At 36.0% G+C, this 18,564-nt stretch overlaps 1 protein-coding gene across 6 annotated transcripts in view; it reads right to left on the bottom strand.

The window, feature by feature from the left end:
* Positions 1-7,074: 7,074 nt before the first annotated feature.
* The window catches only part of LOC139121453 (glutamic acid-rich protein-like), a 28,230-nt gene continuing 16,740 nt past the window's right edge, over positions 7,075-18,564 (bottom strand). For 2 of the 6 annotated variants that reach the window (XR_011549275.1, XR_011549276.1), the window contains exons 2-6: positions 15,401-17,564; positions 11,898-12,263; positions 9,880-10,039; positions 7,675-7,783; positions 7,200-7,222 (exon numbers count right to left, since the gene is read on the bottom strand). Coding sequence is in view for 2 of the 6 variants with exons in the window: in XM_070686321.1 (XP_070542422.1) it covers positions 7,137-7,222; positions 7,675-7,783; positions 9,893-10,039; positions 11,898-12,263; positions 15,401-17,347 (2,655 nt within the window). In the remaining 4 variants the exon portion in view is untranslated. Of the gene's footprint in view, positions 7,223-7,674; positions 7,804-9,873; positions 10,053-11,897; positions 12,264-15,400; positions 17,565-18,564 lie in introns of those variants that run through there. The other 4 variants (XM_070686321.1, XR_011549277.1, XR_011549278.1 and 1 more) reach the window with 4 other exon arrangements.

The raw sequence follows: 18,564 nt of genomic DNA, 5'->3' as shown, positions 1-18,564 counted from the left end.
CTCTCCGGCAACGTTCCAACGGATGATCAACGACGTCATATCCGGGCTAGACGGATGTGCAGCCTACGTTGACGACGTCGTCCTGTATAGTGACACCTGGGAGGAACACATCAAGCTCATGCGGAAGTTCTTTGAGAGACTGAGTAAAGCAATGTTGACTGTCAACCTTGCCAAATCTGAGTTTGGTTGGGCGAGGGTAACTTACCTCGGACATACTGTAGGACAGGGTGAGGTAAAACCTGTTGATGCCAAAATCAGTGCCATTTCAAGTTTTCCCATACCAAACTGCAAACGACAACTGATGCGCTTTCTCGGTATGGCTGGTTACTACAGAAAATTCTGTCCAAATTTCTCCACAATTACTGAGCCTTTGACTAACTTACTTAAAAAGAAAGTAAAGTTTGTTTGGTCAGAGCAATGCCAACAGGCATTTGATACACTTAAAGCCATACTGCAAAGTGCCCCAGTGTTGTCTGCACCAGATTTCACTTTGCCATTCAAATTAGCTGTGGATGCTAGTGATACGGCTGCTGGTGCTGTTTTATTGCAAGAGGATAGTCATGGTGTAGATCATCCTGTTTGCTATTTTTCACGCAAATTTAACAAATCCCAGACAAACTACTCTACAATTGAAAAAGAGTGTTTATCTTTGATATTAGCTTTACAGCATTTTGAAGTTTATGTTACTTCTTCAAATCAGCCAATAGTGGTTTATATTGATCACAACCCTCTTGTTTTTCTGCAGAAATTTAAAGGCAAAAATCAGAGATTGCTAAGATGGAGTTTAATGTTACAGGAGTTTAATCTTGATATTAGACATATCAAAGGCAGAGACAATTTAATTGCAGACTGTCTCTCTCGTATTTAGAGTTTATTGTTGTTCACTTTCAAGAAATTTTACTTTAGAGTAAAACAAAATTTGAGTACTTAAATCCTTTTCAAGATTACATTTGTAAAAGAAAGATTTTTCTTTGAAAAATTTTCTTTTTTTGAAGAGGGGGTGTGTTATGTAGGTCATTTCCCCTCCCCACACTCATCATGACCTGAGTTCAATTAGTCTAGAACATTCTCAAGGTCACTCTAGAACTCTCAAGTCACTGCCCTTGATGACCTCACAACCTTGAATTCAATTAGTCATGTTTGGAATGTTCTGGAAAGTTGATTAGTTGTGTAAGGGAGATAATTTTAGAACAGTAATTAGCATGTCAATAAAAGTTCTAGATTGTTCTTATATGCCTTTATAAAAGGGACGCGCACAGCTTCCAGTCAGACTTTGGGATCGTGTCTCTTGTGTGTTACTAAACTCCAGCAGTAGTCATTCTCAAGACTTTTCAAGACCTTCACTGTCAACGCTGGATTTATACTGTGGACTTTGTGCAGTTTCAAGCCTGCAAGCCAAAGGACTGTTCATTCATCCGACTGACTGTTACAACTCTGAGACTGGAGCTCTGCCGTCCCAGCTGAGATAAGTAGTCTGTACACTTTTAAAGCTTGTACTCTATCCCTGACTTAGCAATTAGTTTTATTTTCGTAATAAATTTTGTTTAAACGTTAACTGCTGAGTTCACCCTTTTGTTCGTTTTCTCTGCACGTAACACTGTAAACTTTCTTTATTAATTATTATATTACAGCTTTGTCAATACCATCCTGCCAGATTATTACTGACAATGTATCCATCCAGCATTGTGGCCCAAGATGTTTTCTACATCTACAAATTCACTGGCATTGCCAAAACTTTAAAAGAATAGCAAGGATGTACCCCTTCCAGTCCGTAATAGACTCAAGCAAACTTTGCATCATATAAAATACACTGCTTTACCTCTTGCATTATATTGTGCAATGTTCACTTTCATTCATTATGGGCCGGGAGTGGGTACATTATTGCTTCAACATATTGATAAACGTCAAACTGAAGCGCTCTTTGCCAAGGTAAATGTCAAATTTACTTTGAATTCCTGACATGAAATTCTAGCAAACGACTTTTGCCAAGATAATTCACAGCAAACCTAAACAAATCACTTTTCCATGATCAGAATGCTACACTTGATGGCACATAAGGTGATATGTGTAATATTGTTTCAAGTCCAGACATTTTGTGGTTCCTAATGCATCTGTGTCACAGTATAATCCAAGCAGTCCTCAGTCAAGAGTGCCATTCGTACATGAACTTACAACAACTAGTATACAAACCGATCCACATAATTGCAATTTTCACATGAACATGACTTTGCATTCTACATCCAGTTTCATTGATAAGTGATAGAAAAAACACTGGCTCTCATACTTCTTGAATCAGTCTTTGAACTTTGATCACTATATATAACCAAATACCAGAATTAATGCGAAAGTCATGTTTCTGTTAACCCTTTGAACCCATCCCAGACAATAATGTCCGCCTGATGTCATAGGTCACCAGGGGGTCAGGGTGCAAAGGGTTAAAGTGTTTGATAGCTCCCTTTGGTCTTTAATAGATACACAGAGTCAAATGGGAGCCAAGCATTTCTTCAGTTTGTTCTCTCATGGTCTTTCCAGCAGAGATTAAATCTTGATAAACATTACAATAATACAAATACATATGGCTAGTTTTCAATCGGATTCGAACCCACAACATACGGCATAAATCGCCTAGCTGAGAGGCAACAGAGAGAACCGCTCGGCTAAATCTCCACTCCCAAAAAAGAGTGGTTCAATAGCCGGCTAAGTTGTTACATTTTTCTGACTGAGACCCCTCCACACATTGTAGAGTTCGCGAAGCACTCACGCACGTACGCTCACTCAAAGTATCACACATATCATACATCAATACATCAACTTAATGAATACATCAACTTAAGATCAACTTGAAATTTGATGACACGGATTCATTACAGGGACAAAGTTGCTCTTTTTGAGCTTTTTTCATGAATTTTGTTTGATATGAGAAGTAGTGTGTGTTGTTTGACTTCTTGAGACATGCTGAAGTACTGGTCAACAATTCACAACCTCAAACCTGCTTGCTGCCAGACAAGATTAAACATTCAGTGAAACATTTTACAGTCTGTACCAAAAAATCAAATAAAGTTATACAACTCTCACCATACATGGCTGGACATACACTGTTCCATAAAGTTTGGAGTTCATTCAAGCTTGTGTCATGAAATCTTAATTGGCAGTGCCTTTCATATAGATAGGGATAGCAGCTTTCCATTTCACTGAAGAAATGTTCATCTGTCGTATTGAAAAATTAATTTTATCTAGAGGTCACAATCATCATCTGTTTGCATTCAGCAAAGGAGTAATTTTTGACACTTTTGCAGTTATGTACCATCGTTATTTTGTACACTGAATGACTTTATATGGGTATTTCATGTTTTCTTGATATCACAAAAAGATCAAAAAATAAGCGACTTTGTCCCTTTAATGTAAAAGAAGTTTCTGGTAAGTCTACTGCCTCTTATTTCTAATATTGTAAAAGCAAAATACAATTCTTTCACTTGCTGTAAATTCTTTAGCTTTCGACAACGCCTAATTCTACAGAGTTTAATGGATTTGTCGAATGCGTACTAAAATATAACAGTGCACTGTATTAGAAAACACTTAAATCGAGAAAGTCTAGGAAAGGAACCGGGAAGCTCAGAAAATTTATTTCCTGATTTTGAAAAGAAATGTAAGCATAGAAAGACAGTGACAGTAGTCCATATAGTATAAGAATATAAATTATTGAGATAGAATTTGTACATATTGACAAGCCTTTTCCCTACTTTTCTGAGTAATTTTTTTTTCAATTATTAACATTAGTCTGTAAATTTAGAGGAAAAGTTCAAACATAAAGAGTGAAGGGGTTACTATGGATAAATTATTTCTCTGTATTCTATCAGTTTTCCCTAAAATTGAGTTCAAGGTGGGATCAAACACAATGCCGAAAATGAAAAGGTAACTGTTCCACATCTTTGAGGGGAAGACAAGAGTGATGGGCTATAATCTAAAATAAAAAATATGAAGATATTAAGGTAGAATACGAATGCGCCTTGGGGACAGATATTTGGACTCTAAAATTTTTACAATTCTTTTCTGATCTGCCTCTTGTGGGGGCTCATTTTGAAGGTGTGACAAAAATTTTTACTGTTAGTTTTTCAAAAAATCGAAAATTTCATTTTTCTCCATAGAGTTAACACACAGATGGCGGCCATTTTGAATTTCAAATATTGGTAAATCTGAAATGCACTGAAGTTTGGACACAAAGCTTGGACATCAACTATGGAACAATGGACATTAATTGCAGTTAAAACTACATGGAACTAGAAACTTTAGCTGTATCAGACTGTAAGAGCAAATAAAAAATGTTAACAGAAGAGTATAAAAAAGGAAACATCACTATTACTTTGTAATGTGACAGATAGCAACAGCATTCTTACAGTAAATCACAATAAAAATGTATAGAAAGTTTGCAAAATGCAGACTGCATAATCTTTCATTTTTTTCATGAAGACTTTTCAAAATATTGTAACAGCTGTACCCAGGCTCATTCAGTTCACATGTGAAACTTAAATGATTGTTTCTGTATAGAGTCTTTATTTTCACTTTTTTAATTTCCTTGATTTTATTTCTATAAAATATGCCGAAGTCACTGTGAGCCAAGTGCAAGCTGGACAATGTTTAATAAATACTGTGGTCTTACTACAAATACATTGTTTGCCATGTAAAAATAGAGTGTCACTCTGAGTATCTAAACTTGATGGCAAAATTCTCTGTATTACTAGTACATTTTTTGAAAAGCCTTTGTTGAGTATCACAAAACATATAAAGCTATCAAAAAGGCCATGGCAAGTATTACAAATAGTAGCCTAATTATATAAAGAGGTGATCACAAAATATTTGTAACTTTGTGGTCTATTTCATGATCAGGATAAAGCTAGTGAGAGCAGGAAGGTATGCGATAGACAACTGTTGTAGTTAATGATATGTGACTACTGCATTTCACTGTCTCTGTTCTCGCTTGGTCAACGGTTCATATTGTATATACAAAAACATTTCTTCCTCTTCAAAACTGACAATGATAAAAAGGCCAACAAAAAAAATTGTTTCTGGTCCTTGACATTCAGCAACAAAAAAAATTGTTTCTGGTCCTTGACATTCAGCAAAAGTGATGCGGCGACGCAGTTTCCTTTTTTTTTTTTTTTTTCCTTTCTTTTTTTTTATTCCTAACAATGCTGGTTTGGCACTATTGATGCAACAGTTATTGTCTTTTATCACAAGCTGCATAATACTTCCGTTTTCTTTTTAGCATTTTTGGACATGCAAACAGGGATATCAAGGATAGCTGTACTGATGAGTATGTAACCCCAAAAGAAGACACGATGCACTGGTTCTGAAATGACGTGTGCGGTGACCAGAAATTATCTTTTTTTGGCCCAAATGCCAAATGTGATAATATACATACTACTATGTACTATGCACATCCCTGTATTATAAAAAGGCAAACATTTGCCTGCTAATTTCACTCACGATTATCATATGCTAAAATGACAATATTTTCATTTTTTTATCAAATCAAATTTGAGCACCAAAGTAAAAAGGCAATACCATTAAAATTATCCATTTGGAACACTGATTGACACTTCTATGCAATTAAAAATTTTAGCATTTGAAATTTATTTGCTACGGTAATCACATTTTTATTGCCTTTAGTAGTACACAGATACAGCGGTCTCTATTTTATGTTACAGCTTGCATAAAATTCCATGCAAAGCAATATTTTTTCTGTACTTCAGTATCATAAAAGAAGAAAAAATAAGAAATGACAGGCAAAACTATTTCTTATCCACTCCCTGTCAGGCGTGCTGTGATAAGCGATGACCTAAAGTGTTTGTTTTAGCGTGTTAAAAGCCCCATTAGCTGTATCAGATGGCATTTTGCTTACTGAAGAAATATCATCCAATCTTCAGGAAGATGTTTTGAAATCCTATAATTTTTTTTCCTTTTTTTTTACTATTTTTTTTTCACCTTTTTTTTTATTGAATTCCCATAATATCAAGCCATATTTTCCTTGTAAATGTCACCGTTTCAATGCTTGGTGATAGATTTGCTTGATTAAATCCAGGCGCTTAAATATGTGGCAACCTCATTTGAGTTGCGAATCAAAAAAAATTATTCAGTTGTTAAAATCTAAGTTGTACATTTATCACCGGTGTTTGAAAAACATTCTGTGGTCAGAGTTCTGTAAACATTTTTACATAAGTTGCATTTTATTTCAAACCATCATCTTGGAGAAAATGCAAAAAAGATACAGCTAATAGGGTTTCAAGGGTAATTGAGCCACTAAATTTTTATTTAAAAAAAAAAGGGTCACAGATTCCCTCCTTTAACCCTTTCATCTCCATAGTTTGGCCACAACCCTTCATCATCAATGATGAATGTGGATCTATTTACAGGAATTTGGGGGTAAACAGGTTACAAGACCTGACCATTTGAAGACCCTTAAACATACATAACCTTGTTTTTCACTGACATGTCTTTTATATATATATATATATATATATATATATATATATCTCAATCAATCAATCAATCAATCAAAAGCATTTATATAGCGCCAAAATCCATTACGAGGTAATGTTCTAAGGCGCTGAAACAAGAACACAAAAATCAAAAAGCTCTCTCAAAGAGATGCGATTTCAAGCCCTTTTTAAAGGTGATCAACGTTGGCGACTGGCAAAGTTCCAACGGAAGACTGTTCCACAAATCGGGAGCACATCTTGAGAAGGAGCGTTTCCCATACGTTTGCAGGTTACACCTTGGCACATGAAGAAGACTTTTCTCATTTGATCAAAGTAAGCGAAGTGAAGGTTTGATGTGAAGCAGATCTGATAAGTACACAGGAGCAGTGCCATTTAATGCCTTGTATGTAATCAGAAGAATTTTGTAATGGATCCTGTATTGTACTGGTAACCAATGAAGTTCCTTAAGTGTAGAGTTGATGTGGTATATATATATATATATATATAATATATATAATATATATATATATATATAATATATATATATATATATATATATATATTATATATATATACACATATATATATATACACGTTGCAATATATTTTAACAAAGGCAACCTTCACAGCTATGCTGCATCTTCTGGGTTACCTTGGTTTTTATGACGATTTTGAACGACTTAGCCTCAAACGCGAAAGAAACGACTTTTTCTTTTTCTTCTTGGTGTCACCATTTTCATCTTCCTCTGCAAGTAATGTAAAAGCACTTAAATTATTGCCGGTGGTATTAATGATAAAATAAAAATACAGATTTTAGACTTGGTGGTTTTGATATTAAACTTAATGTTGGCAAAGTTAACCATTTTTCCATGTGTGACTTGAGACATCATGAACATCAATTGAGGCAATATATTCTATTTCTTATAAATAATTCAGCGACCGTGAGTTAAATAGATTCTGCTTATTTGCTATTTTCAGTCAAAAGCTGTAACAGTATTTTTCTCAGAGAGCCGTTACGGTCTGTCTGACGACGTAACACTAGATTTTCAGGAAAATATAAATTCACTGAGTTTTACAAGATTTCATAGTGCCAGTCTACCATATTAATTACTTTCATTGGATCCAAAATACGGTATTTTTCGTCAATCGCAGTGGTGCATGATAAAAAGTAAAAATGTTTGTATGTATTTGCTCTTACCTTTCTGTGGTTGCTGCTTTTCCTTTTTCTTACGTCTGAGACTTAGCCTTTTGAAAAGGTTCTTTTTCTTGGTTTTTTGCTTCTCTACGGGTAAATCATTTTCTTTCAGCTGAGAAATAAGTGAAATATCTATGGTTAACGTCAGAAATATGAACTTCATTCATAAACTCGGCTTTACTGTTCGGGCACAGGAATAACTTGAATATCAATCAATGAACATTAAAATTGAAAAGAAATTTATAAGGGGTTTTTAAAATACATTTTCTATCATAGAACATAAAAATGAAAAAGTTTTTGCAATACATATTAAGGTGAAGTACTACGAATTACGTCAAAATTAAGTTGTGGTGTCATTTTCTTGAAACTTTGCACAAATATTCTTTGAAGTTTTGCAAGTGCAAAAATGAAATAAAAAATGGGGGTCACCACGCTTGTTTCCATGGAAACGGACGTTAAAATGGCGTCGTTAGAAATAATTAAAATGTTATAATTCACTTAAACTAAAGAAAGCAATTATAAAACGCTTAGCAAATGAGTTAATTTTAATAAATACCAAGACTTAAGATCCATATTTATTGAATGTATAGTTTTTATTATGTTTGTGAAGAAATTTTACCATAAGTATCGATTACAAAATGACGATATCGAAATTATATCACTATATAATTTTGGAACTTTCTTCCTGTCGCTTTGAATGGTGTCATTTTGACCAAACTTGGCGAATAAAATCCTGACATAATACCATTTAGTTTACACTTTTATAAAAGGGTGTCACCACGCTACTTTTTACAATATCTCCAGGTGAATGGGTAATTTGCGCCATATAAATGGGAGAGAAATGTTAATTTTTCGCTCATATGGAATAAAAACCAGCTTCCTAGGGGGTCAAAATATGACAAGGTTATAGGTCACATGTATTTCTAAGACACTGGGTCCAAAAATTAGGTAAAAGCGCAATTTCAACAATGACAGGTGATGTTAAATACATGCGCTACAAAATAACCCATTTGCGGCAGGCTGGAGTTAAATCTGCGCAGAAACGTTCTAAAGCGTGTGCGCGTCCGAATTCGTCGCCCTTTACCTTAATTAAGCTGTGGTACCATTGAAGTTTTAACATGGCAATTAAATTACTGAACAAGTGACCTACCAGCCAATTGAGCTCAGCTGTGTTATGTAGAGAATAACTATTTGTGACACATGCTTGGATAAAGAAGGTGGAAATCTTTGATAGCTCACATCAGGATAGCCTGACCAAATATGGCAAAAATAGCTGACAATTACAAAGTTAAAGATTTCACCATAATTTTATTATATCACTTCTAGATAATACCTAGGAACCTTTATACCAAATATCAAAGCTATCAGACAAGCTGTTTTTGAGGGGAAAAAATTGACCAAAAATGGCATAAATTGCCCATAAATACAAATTTTACAGATTTCATCATAATTTGGACATATCACATTTGATCAACCCTATGAACCTGCATACTAAATATCACAGCTATCAGACAAGCGGTTTTGGTGAGGAAAAGACAGTTGACCAAAAGATGACAAAAATTGCCTTAAAAATGTGCAATTTTGCATATTTCATCACAATTTGAATAAATCTAAATAAGGTCATCCCAAGGGATCATACCAAATATTAAAGCTGTTGGACCAGCCATTAAGGAGGAGAAGATTTTTGCCCAAAAATAGCAAAATAGCCTCAAAAATATAAAGTTAATATTTCATCACAATTTGAACAAATCTGATTAAGGTCATCCCTGGGGACCTGTACTCCAAATATTAAAGGAATCGGACCAGCTGCTTTGAAGAAGAAGCTTGGAATGTTTAGTTGACGGACAGCTGACGCCGCCACCCATCCACCTATTAGATAAGCTCAGCGTGGTACCAGTAGTACAAGAAGGACAGGGGGGATGGGGGAGGGAGGGATGGGGTTAACAGGTAGGAATTTCAACAAAGTCTACACCTCAGAGTCATCAGGAAAATGGAAATAAATGATACCATTCTTACACAACACAGATTTTTGCAGTATCTTTTTACAATATGTAAATTCATAAAGTGACTTGTTTGTTCGTGGAAAGTATAATTATTCCGCAATTCCAATTTTATTTAGCCTGCAGCCAGCCAGCATGAATTTACTGTTATCGTTCATGATACAGGTAAAAGGTTTGTATTGTTGTTGGTACATTACAGAAAGACAACTTTTCTCGTTTACCTCCTCAATGGCATCATGGTCAGCATGGCTGCCATTTTGTTTCTCACTGACTGCTCCTGCATCTTGACCGTTGGAGGAGATCTCATCACCCTTTGGAGTTGCACCATAGAGTTGTGCTACCTTAGTGTCTTCTTGAGTTGCATCTCTCTGCAAAGAAGCACTAATTATTGTTAACTACAGTAACTTTCTTTAAACTCTTTCATATTTTTTCTTACTGAAAGTGTAATACCTGGTGAAAAACAGAAATACCACAAACATTTTTTTTCATATAGGGGTTTAATCATATGCTGAAATACATATGATGCTGTAATAATATAATACGCAGTTTGTAAATTAATTTTCTTTTGGAGAATAACAGGAACGTATACACTGAATTCTTATACCTAAACCTCGAAACATCTCTGGCTGTTGCAAAAATCAAAATTTTGTCACTAAAAATCAACCACAAACACAAAGAGAAACAATATTACTGCAGATCAAGAAGACAATGTGAAAACAATCCAGAAAAGGAACAAATGAATATTTCATGTACACTAGTAAAGTGATCATGGCTTACAGTTTTATAACTTTATTCTCTTTTACAATGAGCTGTATAGATTATTGTATTGTAGCATTGACATGATGCCCTTCCAAGACTTAAATCCCACTCTTTTTGAACAACTCATACAACTCTAGCTTGGAAAAACGCCTTGCAATTGGCCTTCCTGACTTTAAGTATTGGCTTGACCAATGATCTTGGTGTCATTCAAATCCGGAGAATACTTGGTGTTCATGTAATTCAGTACTGTAAGAATACATTTACTATGGTTCATGAACAGATGTTATATTTGTACATCTCTAAGTAGTCACAGCTCAGAGTGTGTCTGTCAAGGCACAGGCACACGACGTCTTTTAAAATCACTTGTCTGTAATTTTAATGTTTAAACATGCATTTTATTAAAATCTGTGCAAACGGAAATCGTGCGGGCAGCTATTGAGACATACAGTGAACAGTGCCCCGTGCACGGCTGTGGCCGCTCAGCTCTACTGTTAACGTTACTAACTTTATACAAATGGCGACTTTAAAATCACTTGTCTACAATTTTAATGTTGAAACATGCATTTTATTGATAACTGTGCAAACGGAAATCATGCAGGCAGCTTTTGAGACATACAGTGAGCAGCGCCCAGAACACGGCTGTGGCCGCTCGGCTGTCTTGTACACATTACTCTAAAGGTACGAAACTATTGGGAAAATAATTTTTAAATTAGACAAAATTAACGGTTATTGGCCATCCTCGAGATTCAAACTTCAATTTAATCAAGGGAATACTTACAATAATCGATCGATTGACTTCCTAACTTGTAAAGTCAACATCGGCCCTATCTACGGCTGATAATTAGCGCAATGTTTCTTTACGGACAAGTCCCGTGCCAGCGCCATTTTCAAAGTGTGCAGCTTGAAGTTGACGCATGCGCATACTTTCCTTTTAAACCAATACGTCATTGTTATTCGTACTGAGGAATAGCCTTCAAAATGGCGGTGTCATGGGATTTGTCCGGAGATAAAATTTAGTGACTTACCAGCGATTACATGGCCCTGTGCAGTTTTTGTTTCAAGAACCCAGTCGATCGATTTAGTACCACGCATGCGACAACACAGAGAAGTTTGAATCCCCAGGGTTGCCAACAATGTTTTATTTTACGGATTTTATTTAAATTATTTTCCAATAGTTTCGTACCTTTAGAGTAATGTGTACAAGACAGCCGAGCGGCCACAGCCGTGTTTTGGGCGCTGCTCACAGTATGTCTCAAAAGCTGTCCGCATGATTTCTGTTTGCACAGTTGTTAATAAAATGCATGTTTCACCATTCAATTACAGACAAGTGGTTTTAAAATTCGTCGTGCGCCTATGGTCAAGGTGTCTGGCATTGAATGTATTATTTAATAGTTGTGTGAGATTCTACACTTCTTTGAAAAACTATTTGTTTATAAATAACACGTATGACTTAAATTATTATCTTACCTGCTGTTCTGAGCCAGGGCTGTTCGGTGGTACAACTTTAATACTAATTGGAATGGGTGGAGTTGAATGAGTACGTTGATTCTCAGCACTTCCATTGATTTTACCATTGACATCACTTTGTGCTGTGCTTTTACAACCGTTGTTCTCAGTCACCTTGCTGCTTTGATTCATGGGCTCCGTTCCAGGCAGAAGCTCTGAGTCGATAAATGGTATGTTTCCTCCGGCATCTCCAGACTGACCAGGATCGAGCAGATTCCGTGGATCCGCATACGCTGGCACGGATTTAAGTCCAGAGTAACGTTGCAGGTCATCATATTCACTTCCATAATCATAAACATCTTGGTTTGATGGGGGAGAACAAGATGCCTACATTGCAGAATCAGAGAATAGTCTTTATGATATAGTTACACACAGTAAATGTACACCTAAGAATAAATACCTGGTATATCAGATATAACTATTTGTTTTAGACAAACAGTACTGTGACCTCTCTTTCATGAATGAATCCAGTGTTCTCCCCAGGATTTTGTTAGAAGAGGGCGAAGACGTGGTGCGAAGCACCACAAGCGACCGCGTAAGCGGTCGCGGGGGGAGGTCAGGAGGGGGGTGTCCCCCCTCCTGCCGTTGGAGCTTTTGAAAAACAGAGATTAAAATGGTGTTATTTGGTGGCACTTGGGGAGTATTTTTTTCAGATTTTTTTCGTATAAAAAACTCAAAGGAAAGGAGATCTGAGACAGTGTTCCATAATTTTTATTACAGTTCACTGATTTCAATTATGAAGATTTCATTTTTTGAAAACGAAAACATAGCGAGAGACATACATTTATCATTGATGTCAAAATTATCACCATAACACTCAGGCTTGGGGAGCATTTTTTCAGATTTTTTTCGTATAAAAAACTCAAAGGAAAAGAGATCTGAAACAGTGTTCCATAACTTTTATTACAGTTCACGGATTTCAATGAAGATTACATTTTTTGAAAACGAAAACATAGCAAGTCTAGAGACATACATTTATTCATCGATGTCAAAATTATCACGTGTTCTCACATCCTGATACATGTCCGACCGAGCCTAAAATTAGGTTGTTTTGCTTTGGGAAGGAATACACAAACGAAATTCTAACCTCCTATAAAAACTTCAGTGTACTCTGCTGTCCTTGGTTACCCTCCAGCTCCTTGCCATGTTTACTCAGCTAAGTCGGTTACCTAATGCACGGTCCCTATGGAGGGACCGTGGCTAACGTAACGTTACGGACTGAGCCATACAAATATGGCTGCCTTCGATGAGTTGCACATGGGCTTATGATCTCGGATGACATCACAAACTCGCGAGATTTGCAAGATCGATGAGAATTACGTTTGCAGTCTGCAATATCGACGCTCACGCTCGCATTTTGCTTGTAAATTACTGTCAACTTTTTTTCCCGTACATTTTATTATTTTATTTTTCAAAAAAATAAATCTTTTTCATTTCTGGCAAGGGGGCGCTCGGAATTTACAAGAGGGCGCCACGCCCCTGTTACCTTATTCAGGGAGAACACTGGAATCATACGTATGTATGTGATATGTACACACTCAGGAATGATATTTAGGTCACAAGCTGAGATGTATAGGGCCTGCAGAAATGCTTGGTTTTTGATAAGAAAACCAAAGATTACCTTTCTTTGTCAAGTCTTTTAAGAAAACATAGGGCCAAAGTCCCTGAAGCTACTATAGACATGGATACAAAATTAAGTATTTCCTTACAGTATGAAATTATCTCACTAAGGTCATCCTACGGACAAGTAAACTAAATATTAAAGCTGTCTGACCAGCGGTTTTGAAAGAACAAGCAACTCAACAGTTGACAGAGCTCTGTTGAGTTATGTAGAGAATAACCTTTTGTGACACATGTATTGATGAAGAAGGTGGATATCTTTGATTAACATTGTGAGTTCTGTTTAATAAGTTGAGACTGTACATACTCAGAGAAAGCACACTGAAGAGACAAAGGTTTGAAACTTAAGAAGTTCAAGGTCATCAAAAGCATTATAAGGAATCATGTTACACTTTCATTGCACTGTTTACACAGATTGCATAATTGCTATAAATAGCACATGAGGAATCTTTATACAGCCCAGCTTTACCATAAAACCCTATCACTTTGACCACTCTTTTAATTGACCACTCTATTTTTTCCTCAAAAAGTAATTTTATTTTATCCTTACCAAGTCAACCATAATGGAAATTAGAACTTTCTCTATCTCTATCTCTATTGACTATTTTGAGCAATTTCTTTTAGATAACATACAGGGCACAATAAATGACGGTTCAGAATATGTCAAAGTTGGGATTCAGGAAAGTTGCCATTACATGTTTTAATCCTCCAAGATGGTAAGCATTTCACTATGAACTGTCAAAAAAAGTTGAACTTTCTGATAATTCTACACTAAAATTATTTTGGCTTTGATGATTTCCTAATTAATTCAATTATTTAAAATCATATTAATTATTTTTTTCTGGGTGAATTGATAGGGTTTATACAGTACAAGAATTACATACAATGTAAGTCAAATTTTGACCAAAAATGACAAAAAAATTCCTTAAAAATACAGATTTGCATATTTCATCACAATTTGAACAAGTCTAAGTTGAGTTACCCCTAGGGACCTGTATACCAAATAACAAAGCTGTCTGACCAGCGGTTATGAAGAAGAAGATTTTTTACCAAAAACACCTTTTTTGGCATTAATTTGCCTATTTTCAACAATATCAAAAAATTAAAAAAATTGTTTCTCAAAATCGTATTTTTCATCTACACAACAAATATCAAATCAGTAAGTACTGCGGTTCTCAAGATATTTGAGTGGACGGACGCCTCACAAACGGACATAAACATACATACATACATACATACATACACATACATACATACATACAGACTGACGACGGACGCCGGACGGATACCCATCCCAATAGCTTCTATAGACTATAGTCTATAGTAAGAAAAAATGAGTGCGAGTGGAACATAATTTTGGATTTCTGATGCAGAAGTGAAACTGCAGAATCTAGCTGACCAGAAAGCTGGCTTTTGCATTGCATTGAATAAAAACCCTTTGGATATCAAATTCAATTTTTGTCTCCTCTATAGAATATACTTAAGCAAGCCAATTTTTTGTTAGCTCCAAACAATTTTTTTCGATTTTCCCAAAAAATTTTGATTAAAAACAGCATGCCATAGGCCGTAAAATTTGATGTCCATTTGGTCCAAAATTATTAAAAAATTATATATACAGAAAATTTCACAAAGTTGGTGGAATGTTGCACTAAACTTCATTGGGAAAATTACAGTACTCAAACTGCTTGACAAACTGATACATATGTCCTTGCTTTTCCATAAAAACAATAATAAGGCTGTTATCTACATATCTACATCTGTTCTAGCAAATGCCTTGATTATTCAGCATATGTGTTAATGAATTGAATGAATGAATGAATGCTGACTTTTCCTTTTTTACTTACATCTCCTTGTCCGTGGGGTCTTTCAAATCTACCAGCCATTGTGGGATCTTGTGTGATTTTTTCATCATCATCTGCTTTGCCATTTCCAGCCTCCTCAGTGTCATGTTGGTCTTCAACTTTTGTATCGAAATCTCCACTCTTTGGTGAATTTTGAGTGAAAGAATCACCACAACTTGGTGTCTTTTGCATTTGCTCACCACATTTCATCCCAGGAACTCCTTGCGGTGAGTTAGTTCCTGAGGTGCGTCTGGCAGCACCATGATCCTGATCCTCGTTGTTAACATGATCAGCATCATCGATGTTACCATTGATATGATCTACATCATCATCTCCATCAGTAAAAGCCTTATCACCGTCATCAACCCAACCATCATGCATACTGTTTTGATCCCTTCTACAAGGGTCATTACAGTCATTAGTGCATTTTGGCGAGAATTTATCACTCTCACTTGATTCTTGTTTTCGTAGCTGTTGTTGTAGGGCAAGCTTTGTTTTTATCAACTCGTCCATTCTCTTTTTCCTCTCCAACTGCTCTTCAAGCATTTTGATTTCATCAATCAAGTCCTCCTCCTTCTTCTTCTCTTTGGCTTCTTCCAGCTTTGTCAGTTTCTCTTGTATTCTTTCACGTCTCTTATTCTTGTTGATGGATTTCAAGAAGGTGACATCAAAGAACCGATTATCCTTCTTAAGACATGCAATGCTCTTGAAAGCTGTTGGAATTTTTTGATCCTCTAGGTCATATACAACTGGAATGACAAAATCCTTTTTGTCATCATCTTCAAGAGATTTGAGAATGCTTGTATCACCAAACTTCCTCTGTTTGTCATCATTGACAAATGCCTTGGTCAGCAGCACCACTATATATGAACAGCGATCCAGTTCCTCTTGTAGACTTTGAAATATGGATTTGCCAGCTTCAAATCCTTCACGGTATGTGCACTTCTCATGATCCAGTAATTCTGTCAATTCAATAGCCTTATCTACATCACTGTTACTGTAAAGCAAGAATACATCATAGAATTCCTGTGAGCATTGCCTTTCCATTTCATTCCAATCAGATGGTGCACCTATTTGCAAAGATTGTGAACGGGAAGTTCGTGGATGTCTGGCTGTTTCTGATTTTCGGCATGGAGGCGGTGCACTGATTTGACGACCCATCCTGTGCTGACTTTGGGTGGACTTCTTCTGCTTCTGACCTACTTTTGGACTCTTTTCCTCTCTTTGCTCCTTCACTTTTGGAATGTTGTTTCTTGAAAACTGAGATGTACTGGTACCTGGCCCACTGCCTTCCGAGTCACATACATTCAGTGTTTCTGAAGAGTGACTTAGTGTCTCTGTGGATGAACCCTCATTTAGCATCTGCATATCATCAGAAACTCCACTGGTATTGCGCAATCCTACAGCTAATGACCCACCTTCAGCATTACTTTCTGATGATTGAAATGAATTGTCCTCTCCATGTTCAGCAACATTAACCTCGAGACTTTTGTCTGTAACACTAGTCACCAGTTGCTCCTGTAGCCGTTTGTCTTTGGCTTGTTGTGAAATCATCGAGCTCGTTCTCTCTGACATTTCTTCGTACGTCGATGCCTGCCGGTTATTTGGAGCGTCTTCATGAAGGTTTTCTTTTGATGTCACTGCTGGCTCTGGATCAACCTCACCACCACCATCCGCCATCGGCACTGCCTTTGCGTCTCCTAACGATGTACTCTGATCACCGTTTGTGTTTCCACCCATGCCAGGGACTGTTTGTTCCTGCAGGTTTCTGATTGCCATATGCTGCTGCTTCCTCGATGTATCTTGATTTCCATCAGCTTTCATAGCATTCTCGTAATCTCCCTCCGGGGGTCTCCTAATACCAAGGATACTAGGAGCACTACCAGTGTAACGCTCTGTTTCAATTTTCCTGATAGGCTGATTATTGGGTTTTCGTTCACTGTAGCTCATCTTGCTTTTACCACTTAATTATTTACTTCAGCAATGAGATAGAATTTACTATTTCGAAAAAAGGTAAGAGAGTCTTTTAACAAGAGATTATTGTTATAACCTTTGTAAGTTTGTACTATATGTTTATCATTAATCGGAAGAATGTATGTTTTTCTGACCAGGGACTTGCCAAATATAAAAAAATGTCGGTGATGTATATGATTCCACCATCCAGAATCTGTGTGAAAAGAAAACAAGAAATTTGAGCCATGATTTTGAAATATGACACCAGTAAATATTAAAATTTAATTTTTCATATTTTTTTTACATATTTGAATCCAATAATAATTGGATAGAATTAATATTACCAAATTAGTTATAAATATGTTGACAGCATTTATTGTAAGATTTGTACGGCAGGATTTGTTAATAAACTTTGTTTTTATGATTTTACATGGTTTACATGTCAAAAAATTATTAAAATTCTTTCAAATTTCAAAATGTGATTTTTCAAAAAGTACTTCAAATACAGGAAAATTGTGCCATACAAATCTTATCTGTAACCTTGTTAATAGGCTGTAAAAATTCCATGTCCATATCTCATTTCAAAGGTTGGATTAAATTGGTATACAATTATGTAGGAAAACTGTTATTCTGTCAAAAATGTTGAAAACAAGCCATATTTGCACCCCTCTTTTGAAGTCACAGAGCAGTTTTATTGGTTAATCTCACTTTTGACACCTTTTTGACACTCAAAGAATTTAAAAATGCATTTACAATAGCAGTCACTCACTCTGAATGCCAGCGGCGCCTTGTCAAACTTTCCTGAAAACAGCAAATAATGACTTTCCCTTTTCAAACATTTTATAAAAGCTAGGGGACCTCTACCATACTATTAATACACTAAGGACTCCCAAACTTCTTCTTATTTGGTCAGTTTTCAGAAGTTTCAACAGGCTATAACTCGCAATGCCTTTGTGCCCAAATGTCTACTTTGTTTATCCACAGAGAATGTTGACTACTTTTATATTTTACAGTAACGGCACCAATGATTTTGATGATGAGATACAGCTGGATATTGATACACTACCTAATTAGGTTTGTCAGTTTGCTCTCAAATTTACCCTCTTAGTGGTCAACTTTTACAACTTTGCGCCAACATCAGACAGACTAAAACAGCAGGTGACGCAGCAAGATGTCTGTAAACTAATTTACTATGTAGTATGTTTATATCTTTA

Source organism: Ptychodera flava, chromosome 21, assembly GCF_041260155.1.
Source record: "Ptychodera flava strain L36383 chromosome 21, AS_Pfla_20210202, whole genome shotgun sequence".
NCBI classification, from domain to species: domain Eukaryota; kingdom Metazoa; phylum Hemichordata; class Enteropneusta; family Ptychoderidae; genus Ptychodera; species Ptychodera flava.
The sequence above is the reverse complement of the archived record's forward strand: the minus strand, read 5'-3'. Positions and strand labels throughout refer to the sequence as shown.